The 14185-nt window shown below is 50.9% G+C and overlaps 1 protein-coding gene across 1 annotated transcript; it reads right to left on the bottom strand.

Moving 5' to 3' along the window:
• Positions 1–588: 588 nt before the first annotated feature.
• CAV3 (caveolin 3) lies at positions 589–13718 on the bottom strand. Its single transcript, XM_042927541.1, has 2 exons — positions 13383–13718; positions 589–1862 (listed from the first exon to the last, which is right to left on the bottom strand). The coding sequence occupies exons 1-2, from the start codon at positions 13494–13496 to the stop codon at positions 1521–1523; spliced, it is 456 nt and encodes a 151-aa protein (XP_042783475.1). The 5' UTR covers positions 13497–13718; the 3' UTR covers positions 589–1520.
• Between the last annotated feature and the right edge of the window lie 467 nt (positions 13719–14185).

The raw sequence follows: 14185 nt of genomic DNA, 5'->3' as shown, positions 1-14185 counted from the left end.
AAATTTCATGATAAGATGCTAGAAAAAACAAAAACAGGCAAAATTTTAGGGCTGAGATGGACATTAGAGATCATTTTATGGATGATAAAATTGATAAAAGAAGAGGCAAGTAGGAGAAGAGACAGGACTGGAACTGAGGCTGCCTGCTCCCTGTCTTTCAATCCGCTCTACCACACTGCCCACCACCCCACCTCCCACCCCCAAAGCCCTCTTGGGCTCATGGCCAGGCACCAGTGAGGTGATGCCTCTGAAAACCTGCTCTGGAACCATAATTTTATGAGACTTAAGTGGGTGTTGTATGAAAAAAAAAAAAAAAAAAGTGGGATTGAGACACACTGGCCTAAATAGATTTCTTTACTGCAGGACTTGTCAGAGCCTTTAATGTACTCATGTCTATTGAAAATCTCTGAGAGAAATAGCATTTTCCAGAGAAATTTAATCACAAAATCCATACCCACCTTTTTTTTTTTTTTTTTTTTTTTTTTTTTTTTTTTTTTTGAGGACTAAGATCTGGATAACACTCTTGGGAAAAGCATCTCTGAAGAATGTGAGATTGCTATTCCCCACCCCCCTCCCCGGTGGGGTTAGGTGACATGCCTCTGCTGTTGTTTTTTATGTCCGTAGTGGGTCCACACATGCACAAACTGGACCTTATGCCCTCATCACTTCTCTGAGGGCTTGAAGGCATACGTGTGCCAAGCAGCAATGCCAGGGGCTCGGTGTCTGGTGAGCCAAAGGGGAGGTTCAGAGGGTTCTGAACCCAAGTCCTGCCCTCAGTGGTGCCCAGGGAGGGTCTCCTGCCCCTTCCAGCCCAAGGGCCATTTTCTTCTGTTGGTGACCGCTGGCTGGCCCAGGGCATCAGACCTCGGTGGGAATATAATCTCCTAAGAAAGACAGGGGAAAGGATACCCAGACAACAAGAAGCCCAAGAGAAACCAAGTTCTGTTCTGGCTCTTCAATTTCACAGAGAGAAGGACCAACCAACTTGCCCCGCTTGTTCTTCGGGGCAGTGAACTGTATTTTTGGAGCTCATCAGGACACACACCTACCTTGCGAACACACAAAAACACAGCATTCCCAAAATGCAGCCTAAACCCTTTATTGGAGCCACCCTCCTAATGCCAAGAGTCACCGGTAGCCTCCCTGGGCGGTGTGCATCAACAGGTTGACTCCGGGTGGGAACGGAGTGCTGGTTTATGCTGTTACAGTCCGAGTGAATGCAAAGACTTGCACAGTAGCTGCCTCTTAGCAAATTACCTTTCCTTGTGCCCGGTCACAGGGGCATCGAGGCGGGGCGGGGGTGGGGGGCAGAGCAAAGGGCCACTGTGCTTCTGTGGCGGGGCTGTCTTTTCTTTCTGGCTTCCCTACACGGTGTACTCCCATCTTGGGGTGGGAGGTGGGGGGGGAATAGCAGTCCCTAAAGAGAAAGAGCTCGCCGGCAGGCCCATGGAGAAGTACGGTGGGGCCAGCCTCCCCTGACTCCCCCTGCTGCCCGGCCACCCCTACCGCCCCACCTGGCCTCACACTTCCTTCCGCAGCATCACCTTGATGTTGCTGCAGATCTGGCCCAGGGCGGCAAAGAGCGGGTTGCAGAAGGTACGGATGCAGAGGGAGTAGATGTGGCTGATGCACTGGATCTCGATCAGGTAGCTCTTGATGCACGGCACCACCGCCCAGATGTGGCAGAAGGAGATGCAGGCGAACAGGAAGCCCCAGAGCAGGGCCAGCGGGACTCCCAGCAGCGTGGACAGCAGGCGGTAGCACCAGTACTTGGAGACAGTGAAGGTGGTGTAGCTCACCTTCCACACTCTGTCGAAGCTGTAGGTGCCCACAGGCTCTGCGATCACGTCTTCAAAATCCACCTGCAGGGTCGGGAGGGGCAATCCTCGGGTCACAGCGTCCACCCACTCCTCGGGCTTTGGGGTGCCAGCCTCAGGACCCTCTGGAGGGCTTGTCGCACCTGATGGCTGGGCCCCACCACTGGGCCTTCTGACCCGCACAGCTGGGGCAGGGCCTGAGACTGCATTTCCAGCGAGCCCCCGGGTGCTGCCGATGCTTTCCTAGAGCGGTGAGACACGGGGGCTGGTCCAGCCCCCTCATTTCACAGGTGGATACGCAGGCCCTTGGGGAATTAAGTGACTTGCTTAAAGCCATCAGTAATGCAGGTGCAGACCTAGAGGTGTGGTTCTCAAATTCTGATATTTTATGATCCTACAGAGTTGGACAGTCCTCGTCATCCTGGGGGTAAAGAGGACACATCCAGCCAGGCCAATACTTGAAGGTAGCCAGGTGGAGGTAGGGGCATGGGCTGGAACAGCATGTTGGGTGGGGCTGGGACCTAACCAGATAGACAGTGTGTGCCCTCAGGGTGATGCAGGTGCTTCCGTAAGGCTGAGGGCAAGCCCAGAGTGGCCAGAGTGGGGCTGGAGAGGCCTGGAGGGACAGTCACTCTGTGATGAACAGTCTCTGAAGGCTTTTTTTGCACAGGGACTGGCTTAGCCAGATCTGAGTTGATTTTTTTTAATTGAAGTATAATTGATACATAATATTAGTTTCAACATAATGATTCAGTATTTTGATGTATTGGGAAATGATCACCACAGTAAGTGTAGTTAACATCTGTCACCATACATGGGTACAAATTTGTGTGTGTGACGAGAACTTTTAAGATCTACTCAGCACCTTTTGTATGTGCAGCACAGTATTGTTAGGTACAGTCACCATACATCCCCTGACTTACTTATTTTATAAGTGGAGGTTTGTTCTTCTGGACCCCCTTCACTCGCCACCTACCCCTGCCTCTGGCAACCATCAGTCCTTTCTCTGTTCTCTGATCTGAATTTTGAGCAGCTTGTTGGGCCAGTGGTGGTTGGGAGAGAGGATGTAGGTGGGGTCCAGCAGGGAACTGTGACAATATTCCAGGTGAGACCTGACGACAGGCTGTTTTGGGGTGATGGTGGGGGGCCAGAGAGAGGCAAACGGGTCTGAGAGCTATTTTAGGATGTGGCATGTGGCAAAGTGAGGGCCATGTTGTCCTGGCTAGCAAAGGTGTCTGCAACTGAGTGTGGTCGAGCAGGCCTGAAACACCTTGTGCAGCAGACAGGTGCTTCCCTCACTCTAGTCCTGTGGCAACCTCAGACTTTCCTAAGTCTGGCAGCTGGGAGGAGCATGCGTGCTCAGAGAATCTGGTTCACACATTCCAATGAAATGGTGACTGAGGCCCCATTTGGGAAGTGGGAAAAAATAATCAGTAAACCTGGGGGAAAAAACATTGTACTTTCAGCCAAGTCATTTAACTAACCTTTCTTGAGTCCCTGCTATGCATTGAAGACTATCATAGCTTCTTTCTCACATGTGATGTCCTTTAGCGTCACTAAGCCTTAACTGTCGTGTCTGTAAAATGAGCCATCTTCCATGTTCCTGGGCTACTTTAATAAAAGTTGGTTGAATGAATGCTCAAACTAATCAGACTAATGGTGGAGGGGACACATGTGGGGGCTGGTGAGGGCAGAGCTCCAACATCAGTCTTCCAGGGTCAACCCTTTCCCTGCTTTTGCTGGAGGAAGGGGGTCCTCTCATCTAGGCATGAGGTTCAAAGTACTTTTCGTTATAAAATTACATAGCCACATTGCAGAAAATTCAGGCAACAGCAGAAAGAAAACAAAAGCAACTCCAATTTGTATTTCCCTAGTACTAACGATGTCATTGCTTTAGTACTTTCCTTTCCAGGGTAACTTTTTGGGGGAGGGGTTGGACATACCCATGTTGCACGTACAATGGTGGGTCCTGTTTTTCTCACGTGACTAGATTCTGAGTTCCTGTGCCATGCCTCAGATCCCCGGATCCCTCTGGAGACATCGGAGGATGAGGCCCCACCCAGGGGATGGTATGTTTATGGAGAACAGAGTGGATGTGCTGACATTTCGGGCTACAGGTGATGCGGAAAGCTGACTCAGGGAGTCAGTAGGGCCTTCCAGGACGCCCCCCACCCCCACCTCCCTAAATCTCAGCCTCCAGCTTTCTCTTCTGGGGTTTCAGCAGAGGTCATTTATGGCCCCCTGGGTGAAAGGGCAGAGCTGGAGGGAAGAATACAAATATGGTCCTCATCTTCTCAGAAAGATCGCACTTATTCCTGGAGAGCTTCCAGGAGGTGGTGGCTGTCTGGGACTTTGGTGGACTGTGGGATTTGGAGGCAGAGATGGAAAAGTGGTGTGCTGGATATGTGGAAAAGAAGGCCCAAGTTGGTTGGGGAACATCTTATGGCTTTAGACAGTGGATGGAAAGGGCTGACATCTTCTACATCTGGCTTATATGGGAGCAAAGATTCAGAGTTGCTGTTTCTTGGGAGAGCTTTCAAATCTTTTAACAAAAAATTTTTTTTATTCTTTTTTTTTTTTTTTTGAGAGACAGAAACAGAGCATAAGCAGGGGAAGGGCAGAGAGAAGCGGAGACACAGAATCCAAAGTAGGCTCCAGGCTCTGAGCTGTCAACACAGAGTCCAATGTGGGGCCTGAGCCCACAAACCATGAGATCATGACCTGAGCCAAAGTCAGACGCTCAACTGACTGAGCCACCCAGGTGCCCCAGAGAGCTTTCAAATCTGAGAAGATGGGGAGGATAGGTCTGGGAGAACCATTCCAGCCCTGACCTGGGGACACCCATAATGATTACTGAGGTGCATTTAGATCCCTGGGGCCTGGATCCTGGATTGAGGAGTTCTGACCTCTGTAGCCTGCCCCTCCTCCATCATGGCCGTGCCTCAGCCTGATGCCTCTTAGCACCCTGGCTGGCTTCTGGAGCATAGTGCAGCCCCAGGACCTTTGCCATCAGAAGGAGACATTAGGGTGGAGACGTGCCTCCCTGCCTTTGTCCCAGCAGGCACTTCCTCCTTCCTTCCCTTTCCCACTCAGTGCCTGTGGCCTCCCCTGCCCTTCTTGTGGCTGTTCCTTAGGATGGTGTACCCCTGACTCACGGATTTCCCAGGCCTGCCTCCTCACCTCACGGGGAGCCACACAGCCCAGAGGTGGGAGGGAGCAGGGCTCAGACTGAATCAGGTGTCCTGATTCTAATCTAAGCTCTGCATGCTGCCCCAGCTGGGGCCAGACCCCAAGGTGGATTCTTACTGTGGAGCATCTGAGGTCTGGTCCTTGTCGACCAGAGAGACCTGCCCCATGGCAGAGCTCCCAGCCCCTTATTTAAAGCCAGCCACCCACCCTGCTCCTCTGTAGCCCAGCCTGTCTTGTTGGTCTAGTCCAGCGTATCCCGCCTTTCAACACCTTTGAGTATTTGTGTCTGGCCTCTAAGAGGCTGAAGAGTGGAAAAGAACCCTGTCTAAAGTCACGCTGCTGAGGCTGGAGTCTAGGTCTGCTACTAACTGGCTCTGTCACCTTCAGCAAGTGTCTGAGCTTTTCTGTGCCTCAGTTTCCTGGATTCATCTCATAAAGTTTGTCGGAGGATTGAATAAGACATCTAAATACTCAGAAAACTTCCTGGCACAGAATACCTGGTTCATAACTGTTAGCTCATGTTGGTTGTTACGGAGTGCTCACTTCGGGAGGATGTTCGAGCCCCGAAGGTGGCTTTGCACCCCAGGGCAGGTGCCACTCTGATGAGTGACTTTGGTAGATGACTTACCTCTTTGAGCTTCACTCCCTCAACTGCAAAAATGCATTTGCTATGTCTTACAATCTTGTTATGAGGAATAGAAATAATTTATCACCTATCCATCCATTTGTTCCCTACCATCTAGTCACCTACCTATCTCCCATCCATCCATCCATCCATTGATCCATGGATCTCCCCATCCATTCACAGACACCCATGCCTGTCCCCCATCCCAACACATACTTATTCAGCACCCACTTTGTGCTAGGCATACCACCTCTTGGGCAACGCTCAGCCCAATCCCTAGCACGTGGTAGGTGCTCAGTGAAGGTAATTATTTGTTCAATTGTTCTGAAGCACCTATGCAAATATATCTCAGAAAATCTGTTGATACCCCGGATCCTAAGTACAGTAACTCTCCAGCCTACCTAGTCATAAATGTGTGTGTGTGTGTGTGTGTGTGCATGTGCACGCATACTTCTGCCTCTTTTCCCTCATTTGCTGTTTACGGTAGTAATCTTACTCCCAGGGACCTCTCTGTTGCGTCGTTTAATTATTATTACTTTGCAGAAGACATTGATGCTGACATTTGAATTATTGCCCATGACGCCTTTGGGCACTGAGCATGAGGCGACTGCTCCGTTTTCTGGGAATCAGAAAATGTGCTCTCAGAGGGATGGGCTGTCCTGTCAGGCCCAGCTGTTTGAGCACTGGGCCAGCTTTGTCCACAGCGCCTACTTTGGGGAGGTATTTATAAGACCCGGCTCAGGCAGGGCTAGGCAGTCATGCCAGTGTATCAGAAGCACACAGTGACTTCATTTCTTAATTCCTTTCTAAAGCGGAGAGGAGATGGCTTTTTCTGGGAAGGTGGTTGGGTGTGGGCTGGATCCATCAAAAGAGCCTCAGGGCTTGGTGTGCAGCTGGAGGGAAGGGCAAAGGGTGGGAAGGGTGAATGTAGCTGCTCGTTCAGTTGGTGTCCCCTTCTCTGGCGTATTTATTTTTGGAACAGAAAGAGGGCCAGTTGATTAATCGGAACCAGCCAACGTGGCCCCCGCTGTCTCCCAAGAGGGTGGGGAAGGTGCAAGACAGCAGGTCCAGGCATTGCCGGAGGATTCGGGGAAGGCCAGCAGCCACCCCCTGTCAAAAATACCTCCCCAGATTCCTGTATGACTCAGTCCTTGGGCATCCGGGGCCCTGGACAATGCAACGTTTATTTATTTTTGAGAAGAGAGAGACAGAGTGGGGGAGGAGAGAGAAAGAGGGAAACACAGAATCCGAAACAGGCTCCAGGCTCTGAGCTGTCAGCACAGAGCCCGACACGGGGCTGGAACTCACTGACCCCAAGATCATGACCTGAGCCAAAGTCGGATGCTCAACCGACTGAGCTACCCAGGTGCCCTGGCCCTGGACAATTCAGATAGAGTATCTTTGGGCGGGGAAATGGCTCTAGGCAGGGGGATAGACATCTGGTTCCAGTCTCCACTTGACCACTGAGTTACTGTATGGCTTTGGGCATGGTACTTTCCCTCTCTGGGCCTCCGGTTTTTGTTTTTGTTTTTGTTTTTTTTTAACTCTATACCAGGAGGATTGGGCCAAGATTCCTAATGACTCAGAGTTAGATTTGGAGTCCGAACACCCAAGGGGGAGGCTTAGTTTTGCTGGGTCTTCCTTTTCCTGCCCATTGCCTTGCTGCCTAAAGGGTGGTCCATGGCCAGTGACCCTCTTCTCAACAAGGTATGTATAGAAGTTGAGAGTAAGCATTTAAAAACAGTCACAGAAATTTGAGCTAGTAATTTTAGGTCTGTTAAGTCTAAAGATAATAAAAATTGGGGCTTACACTGGAGATGCCCGTTTCATTTCACCTCCGTGGTCATACATTTTTGTTGAATTTTATAAAAGTATTGGTGTACCACAGATTGAGATTATAATGATAAAAACTGGCCCTTCAAGCCGGATAATTTGAGAAGCATTGGCGTATACAGTAGGAAGCTAAAAGGAGGTGTTAGCTGTAAAACAGCTGAAAAATGGCAAAGTTTTGCTTCTCGGGTTGTAAGTGGTAATAACAATAGAATTGTGTACAGTCTGGGATAACCAGTACACTGCTCCCAATTTGGCCCTTGTAGGTGTTGGTTTCTGGCCATGTATCTTATATTTAGTGTTCTGTCCACCTTTGGTGGGTGGTTAACCAGTCTCCAAAGATGACCCCCAGTTAGTCATGGCCTTGAGGGTTTGTGCCCTTGCCTCTTCTCATCCCACACTGAATGTGGGCTTGCCCCGTGACTTGCTTTAATCACCAGAACGCAGTAGAAGGGTCGATGTGCCAGGTCTGGAACTAAGCCTTACAAAGGCCTGGAAGTTTCTTCCTTGGGGAGCCTCGAGCCGCCAAATTAAAAGTCTACTTTTATGCCCTGATGTAGAGACTGGTGGAGTTAGAAGTCCATTACTTTACCTTGCTCTAGAATCTGGGGGAGATGCCACATGAGGGAGAGACCCGGCCAGCCCAGCATCCCAGCTTAGCCCTGCCTTCCATCCGTCCCCACCAAGGCACCAAACATAGGAGTGAGCCGTCTTGGGTGTTCCAGCTCAGCAGAGGTCCTCGGTGGCTGCCGCTGCCTGAGAGGCCACCAGTGAGAGCAGTGGAACTGCCCAGCTGAGTCTAGTCAACCCACAGAACTGTGGGAGACCATCACTTGGTTGTGGCTTTATACCACTGAGTTTTGGGATGATTTGTTACACAGCGATAGATAACTTATACAGTGTGTCTCTAAGGAAAGCTGAATTCCAGGTTTATTTTCTACGGGACAAGAGAGACCTGTTTGTACTTGAAAGTGCAAAACATTCACCAGCCATGCTGAATAGAAATTTCTGATGGCAGAGCCCAGAAATGTGCATTTTAACCAGGTCCCCAAGAAAGAGGATGCCATTTTGAAAAACTAGATTAGTTAATACCTAGGAGTCCCCATAACACTAAATTGTAAATACTTCAGTGTGAGTTCGTGCAGTGTAGCCCTTTCTAGAGGTACTTGACAGAGGGTAAGACTAATAAGGAAGGACTGGCCAGCTCTCCTGTCTCCCTTCTTCCTTTTCTTTCTTCTTTCACACCCAACATCCTTGTCCATCCACATCCTTGTTGATGTTGTGGCTTTTGCTTATTTTGTTCCCTTTTCTTCAAAAGCCTTATTTTCCCTTTGCACATTTTAATTTTTTTCCCATTTGTACATGCACCTGGGCTACCACCTCCCCGTGAAGGTGGCTCCTGATTTTCCCAGACGAGAGTAAAATCTTCCTCCCTAAACCCCATGACACTTCATCGGGCACTTATTTATGGTGTTTAGCACCTTCTCCCAGATATTCTCATGATTTTAGTCTCATCCTCTCTGTTGGGTTGGAGTCTTCTCCAGAGAAAGTACCAGGTCAGTTTCATCTTTCTGCAGCAGAATGTCCAGATGGGCCCCAAATGGGAGCACGGTTCACAGAGCTGGTGGCTACTGGGTCTTCTGGTTGTTTGTTAGCCTGAGCTGATAGGCACAGGGTGTGGTTTGTGTGTTTTTCCAAGGGAGAAGGGTGTTTAGCGGCAGATGTAGGTTGCAGGTAGAGTGGGAACAAGTAGGATGGGCTGGGGTCAGGTCTGTCCCCCTGTTTGACCTTGAGTGGCCGAGGGGAGAGCAGTTGAAGACTGAGGCTGAAGAGGCTGTGTGATGCTTTGGGCTCAAGCATTCTTTCCTGCCTAAGGGTGTGAGTGCCTCAGTGCGCGTTAGGGAGACGGCCCTGAGCCCTCTCAGAAATAACTCAGAGGCCTTTGTGCTGGGACTGAGGTCCTGCAGGAATGCATGGAAAGAGGGCTGGAGGTTTACAACATGGGTCTAAAGGGAACAGTGGAGAACCCTGGGGACTGTTGCTGTACGTTAACACCCCCTCAGCCTGGCATGGGGGGTTTATGCGCTGTGGGTCTGTCTGGCTCATCCCCAACTCCTCTGAGCACAGGACCTGGTGCATAGCAGGTGCTCAGTAAAGATTCGTGGAAGCGTACTCTGTGAGTGGCGATGACATGGAGGGCGGGGCAGAGGGAACTGCATGTGCTCATCCCAGGTCCTTAGCTCTAATCCCCATGAGCCTTTGCCCAAGACCTAGCCCTGAACCTTGGGGACCACAGTTCAAGTCTGTTAGGCTGGACAAGGCTCTCCCTCTGCATCTGGCACTCATTTTCCAGCCCAGGTTCAAGGGCAGTACCAGGCCTTACTCGGGGAAGTTTGGGGAAGTTTTGACTCTGGATAAAGTCAAACGGAGCGCCTCCCATCTGCTGGGGGTCCAATCCACATCACCATGGGTCTATCTCCTGCTCTGCATCCTGTATGAAACCTCAGCAGCTGTTTGCAGAGAGGACAGGTCTTCCTCTTCTCCACCCAGTGTGTGTCTACACCAAGATTCAGGCCAGAGAGGGAAAGGGATTTCCCTGGAGTCACACAGCAAGCTAGTGTCAGGCCTGGGACTAGAACTTGGGTCTCTGTAGCTCAGTCTTATTCTAGGATCTTACTGTGTCTCCCATCCTAGGCCATGAGGAGCCTATTAGTCCTCATGACCACCCTGACAGGCCCCTCCTGAGCCTTCATCTCAGCGTCTGCCTTGTTTCTCTTTCTCTCCGTCTCTCTTGCCTCCTCACTTCCTTTTCCTTCCTCCTCCCTCCTTCTTGTCTTTTTCCCCACTTGATCAAAGAAGCCGAGATGCCCCAGGTTCCTGTTCAGACAGACTGGCCAGGCCACCCCCCCCACCCCCCCACCTCCCCACCCCCTGCCAATTCCTGGCCAGCTCTCCTGTCTCCTTTTTTCCTTTTCTTTCTTTTTTCACAGACCATACACAAACCTGAAGTCTACTTCAACCTGTTTGTGCTATTTATCCAACTCCGTTTTATGATCCTCATCCTGAATTTCAAAACTTTTTCATTTCTCAGTTATTAAAAACAGAATAACTCCCCAAGCCAGGGAGCGTCCAATAAATATACCAAATAATAATCTCCCCTCAACAAGATTATTTGCAGGGCCTTTTAAAAGCTTAGCCTTTGAGGGCTGTTTTCTGGGGTTCAGGAGAGACAGGTCTCAGCCCCAGGGGAGGGTTGTGTAAACAGCCGTGTCTGTATGGCTGCCCCCATCCCTCACTGAGATTATAACCTGGGCCTGGAGCCTGGAGCCCGTTCACTCCAGGCTCAGTAGGGCCTGAGAGCCTCTCTACACTTGTCACCTGTTGTGGGTCTCTTTCAGAAGCCACGTTCTCCCTTGGGGTTCTCTTCTCCACCCCAGCAGCCGCCTAGGGACCGCCAGGGGGGAACCTGGTTGTAAAAGCTGGCCCATGGCTTCGCTGTCCTGTCCTGCAAACTCTTCCAGGCTCCAACTCCGCTCACACTTGTCACACCCTTGCTGCACGCCAGTTACTGTGTTAGGTACTTTCAAATCCTTTATTTTCATTACTCCTCACATTATACTTTTATTGCACAGGGCTGCTCTGAGAGTCCTTTACCCGGTGGAGTAAATGATATTATGCTCATTTTACAGAGGAAAACTCAGGTTCTGAAAACCTAGGTGACTTGCCCAGGGTCACTGCTTTGAAGTAGAAGAGAGTAAATCTGAAAGCAGGTCTGTTAAAGCCGAGTTCGGGACTATGTCCTCCAGGCTGCACTGCACAAACCATGATGAATACTGTTTTACATGCGTGTAGTAATTTCCCCCTTGTAGCTCTTCTCACTGTGCCATAATTACCCTATTTCTGCCACTAATGATACAGATAAACACAGTCACAGCATAAGATGAGCTATTACGGAGAAGTGCCTGGAGGGAAGCGGGGGCATGGAGGAGGGAGTTACTGACTGCCTGGGGGAGCTGAGGCAGTCTTCCTGGAGGAGGTGACCTTTGAGCTGGGTCTTCAAAGCTGAGCAGTGCATTCACCCCAGGGAAGAAGGGGGTGGGGGTTGCTCCTGGTACAGACACAGGAATATGTTCTGGTTGGTATGGCCAGCTCCTGGCTTGAGGGCTGGAAGGTGGAAGAAGGTTGCGGCCGGATTGAGTTGGGGCTTGAAAGCCATGGCCGAGAAGTTAGACTTTATCCAGCATGGGAGGTATTCCTCCAGAAGAAGATAACGCAGGGGCTGTGTTTCAGAGCAAGCCCAGAGCCACGCTGTCTAATGCAGCGGTCACGAGTTTTGAGCACTTGACCTATGACCAGGGCAACACAAGAGTTCTAAATCTTGTTTCATTTTAGTTCAAACGTGAGAAGTGATACTTAATTCTGAGATTGGAAAACTTTTTAAAATCTTTGGAACAATTTGGGTGTGTTGAATTGATTTCAGCCGCGCAGTTTATGAGATCTAAATACAGGACAAGGATTTCTGATAAATTTGGAATCTGAACTGATATGCAATGTAAGGGAAGGATACATGGTGGATTTCAAAGATGAGCAAAGACTGTATAATAGTACGTTGATAATTGTTTTTTATATCAATTACATGTTGAAATGATACTATTTTGGAAATATTAGGTTAAATAGAAAAATATCATGAAAATTAATTTCATCTGCTTGTTTTTTCTCCTTCTTTAAAATCATGGCGCCGGGGTGGCTCAGTCATTTAAGCATCTGACTTCGGCTCAGGTCACAGTCTCACAAGTTTGTGGGTTCGAGCCCTGTCTGGCTCTGTGCTGACAGCTCGGAGCCTGAGGTCTGCTTTGGATTCTGTGTTTCTCTCTCTTTCTGCCCCTCCCCTGCTTGTGCTCTGTCTGTCTGTTTCTCTCTCTCTCAAAATAAATAAATGTTAAAAAAATTTTTTTTGAAAAAATAAAAATCACGGCTACTAGAAAAATGTAAAATGTAAATGTAAAATGACATCTGGTCATTGTATGATGGGTTGCATTACATTTCTATTGGACAGGGCTGATCTGTGATTCTGATGCATTTAGTTGGACCCTGGAGGCCCCGGGCACCTGCCCTTTTAAAAGCCCTTCCAGTGACTCTGATGCCAGTGGTTGGCCACCCTTCTTCCAGGAATTCTGCTGTAGGAAGATCCCCGTGGCTACCGACTGGAGGTTAGACGGAGGGTGTGGGCCCGGAGGCGGTCAGGCTGCTGGGGGCATCCAGATGAGGAAAGGGGCTGACTCAGGCAGTGGCTGTTGGGGAGACTCCCCGAAGGCCCGGTAACCGCCCTCTGAGTGGTCCCTTTCAGGGGCCTGGGTGTGTCTGAGAGGCCTCTGCCCTGGCCTGGCTGCAGGACCTGGCATGAGCACTGGGCACGGCCCCCACACCATGGGCTGTGGACATGGGGTAGTACTCTGGGGAGATGAGTGCCCCCACGAGCGGCTGCCAGCCCTGCTGGAAGCCACCTTTTGGGGATTAACCCCACGCCCACCATGGAGACCGCAGACATGACCCCTGGCGTGAGAAAGAGCCCAAGTCGGCCACCCGCTGGTCTCCATCCTGGGACAAGGGCCAGGCGCTAATGGGAAGAAGCTCAGAGGAGTAGGGAGGCACTCTGGTCTGTGACTTGCCTCCCCACCCTGGGCAACACCTGCGTCACGTTTGTGCGGCTGAGGTCCTGCTCTTGTTTATGCTAAATGTTCCTTGGGGGGTGTACATGCTGGCTTTTGAGGGAGGATTTGGAGAAGACAGAGGAACAGGGCCTCTTGTCGGGGAAGCCGGCTGTGTGTGGAGCAGAGCCCTCCCCCGTCCCCCGTCCCCCGTCCAAACATTCTGCAGACACCCTCCTGGCGGTGGTGCCCAGGCAGGCCCGCCGATCCTACCTTCACTATGTCCTCGTTAATGTTCTTGGGGTCTCGGTTCACCAGGTCGATCTCCTTGCAGTGGATGTCCTTGACAATCTGGGCCTCCAGGTCTGTGTGTTCTTCGGCCATCATCGCGGAGCTGGGGGACCGCAGGAGGAGGTCTGAGCCGTGTGGCCAGCGGGGCTGAAAAGACTTGGGGCAGGGACACGGTTTGGTGTCCCCAGACTTGTGCCCCTGCCGGCTCAACAGGCCCCACCCAGCATGCCAGCTGACAGCTGTCCCACATAACTTCAGCCTGCCTCTCACTAAAGCCTCCGTGGCAGGCCTCCAAGCTAAAATTAAGACTGGAGCTCTGCTGGAAGGCCCAGCACTCCCTACAGGGACTGCCGAGGGCGCAGGGCCTCACCCGAGAGAGCAGAGGCTCTGGCATCTGTGGGCCATGGGGCAGCTCGGCGGTTGGAGTGGGTCCTGGAATTCGCACGGCTGCCATCAGCATTTGGGCTTCTCTGGGAGGGGGGTTGGGTTGGTCCTCAGCTCCGCCTCTTGCTGACTGTGAGCTTGGGCACGCCTCTCCTCTCTGGTCCACCAGGTTCCCACCCGTGGAATGCCTACCCTCTCAGAGAGGAGGAGATGAGCTCCTGTGTGGGAAAGGGCTTCGGGAACGGAATTACTGTCTGGTAGGGATTCTCACTGGGGTAGTTAGTACCTGGACTTGCTGTTTGGTGGCCTGGAGCAGGGCTAACTTTTTCCCACTTGTGGAGTTTTCCAGGGAAGCAGACCGTTGATGGGACAGCGCACACTCCCATGCCCTCTTGGTACCA

Source organism: Panthera leo, chromosome A2 (assembly GCF_018350215.1).
Source record: "Panthera leo isolate Ple1 chromosome A2, P.leo_Ple1_pat1.1, whole genome shotgun sequence".
NCBI classification, from domain to species: Eukaryota; Metazoa; Chordata; class Mammalia; order Carnivora; family Felidae; genus Panthera; species Panthera leo.
Note: the sequence above shows the minus strand (reverse complement) of the source record. Positions and strands in the feature narration are given on the sequence as shown.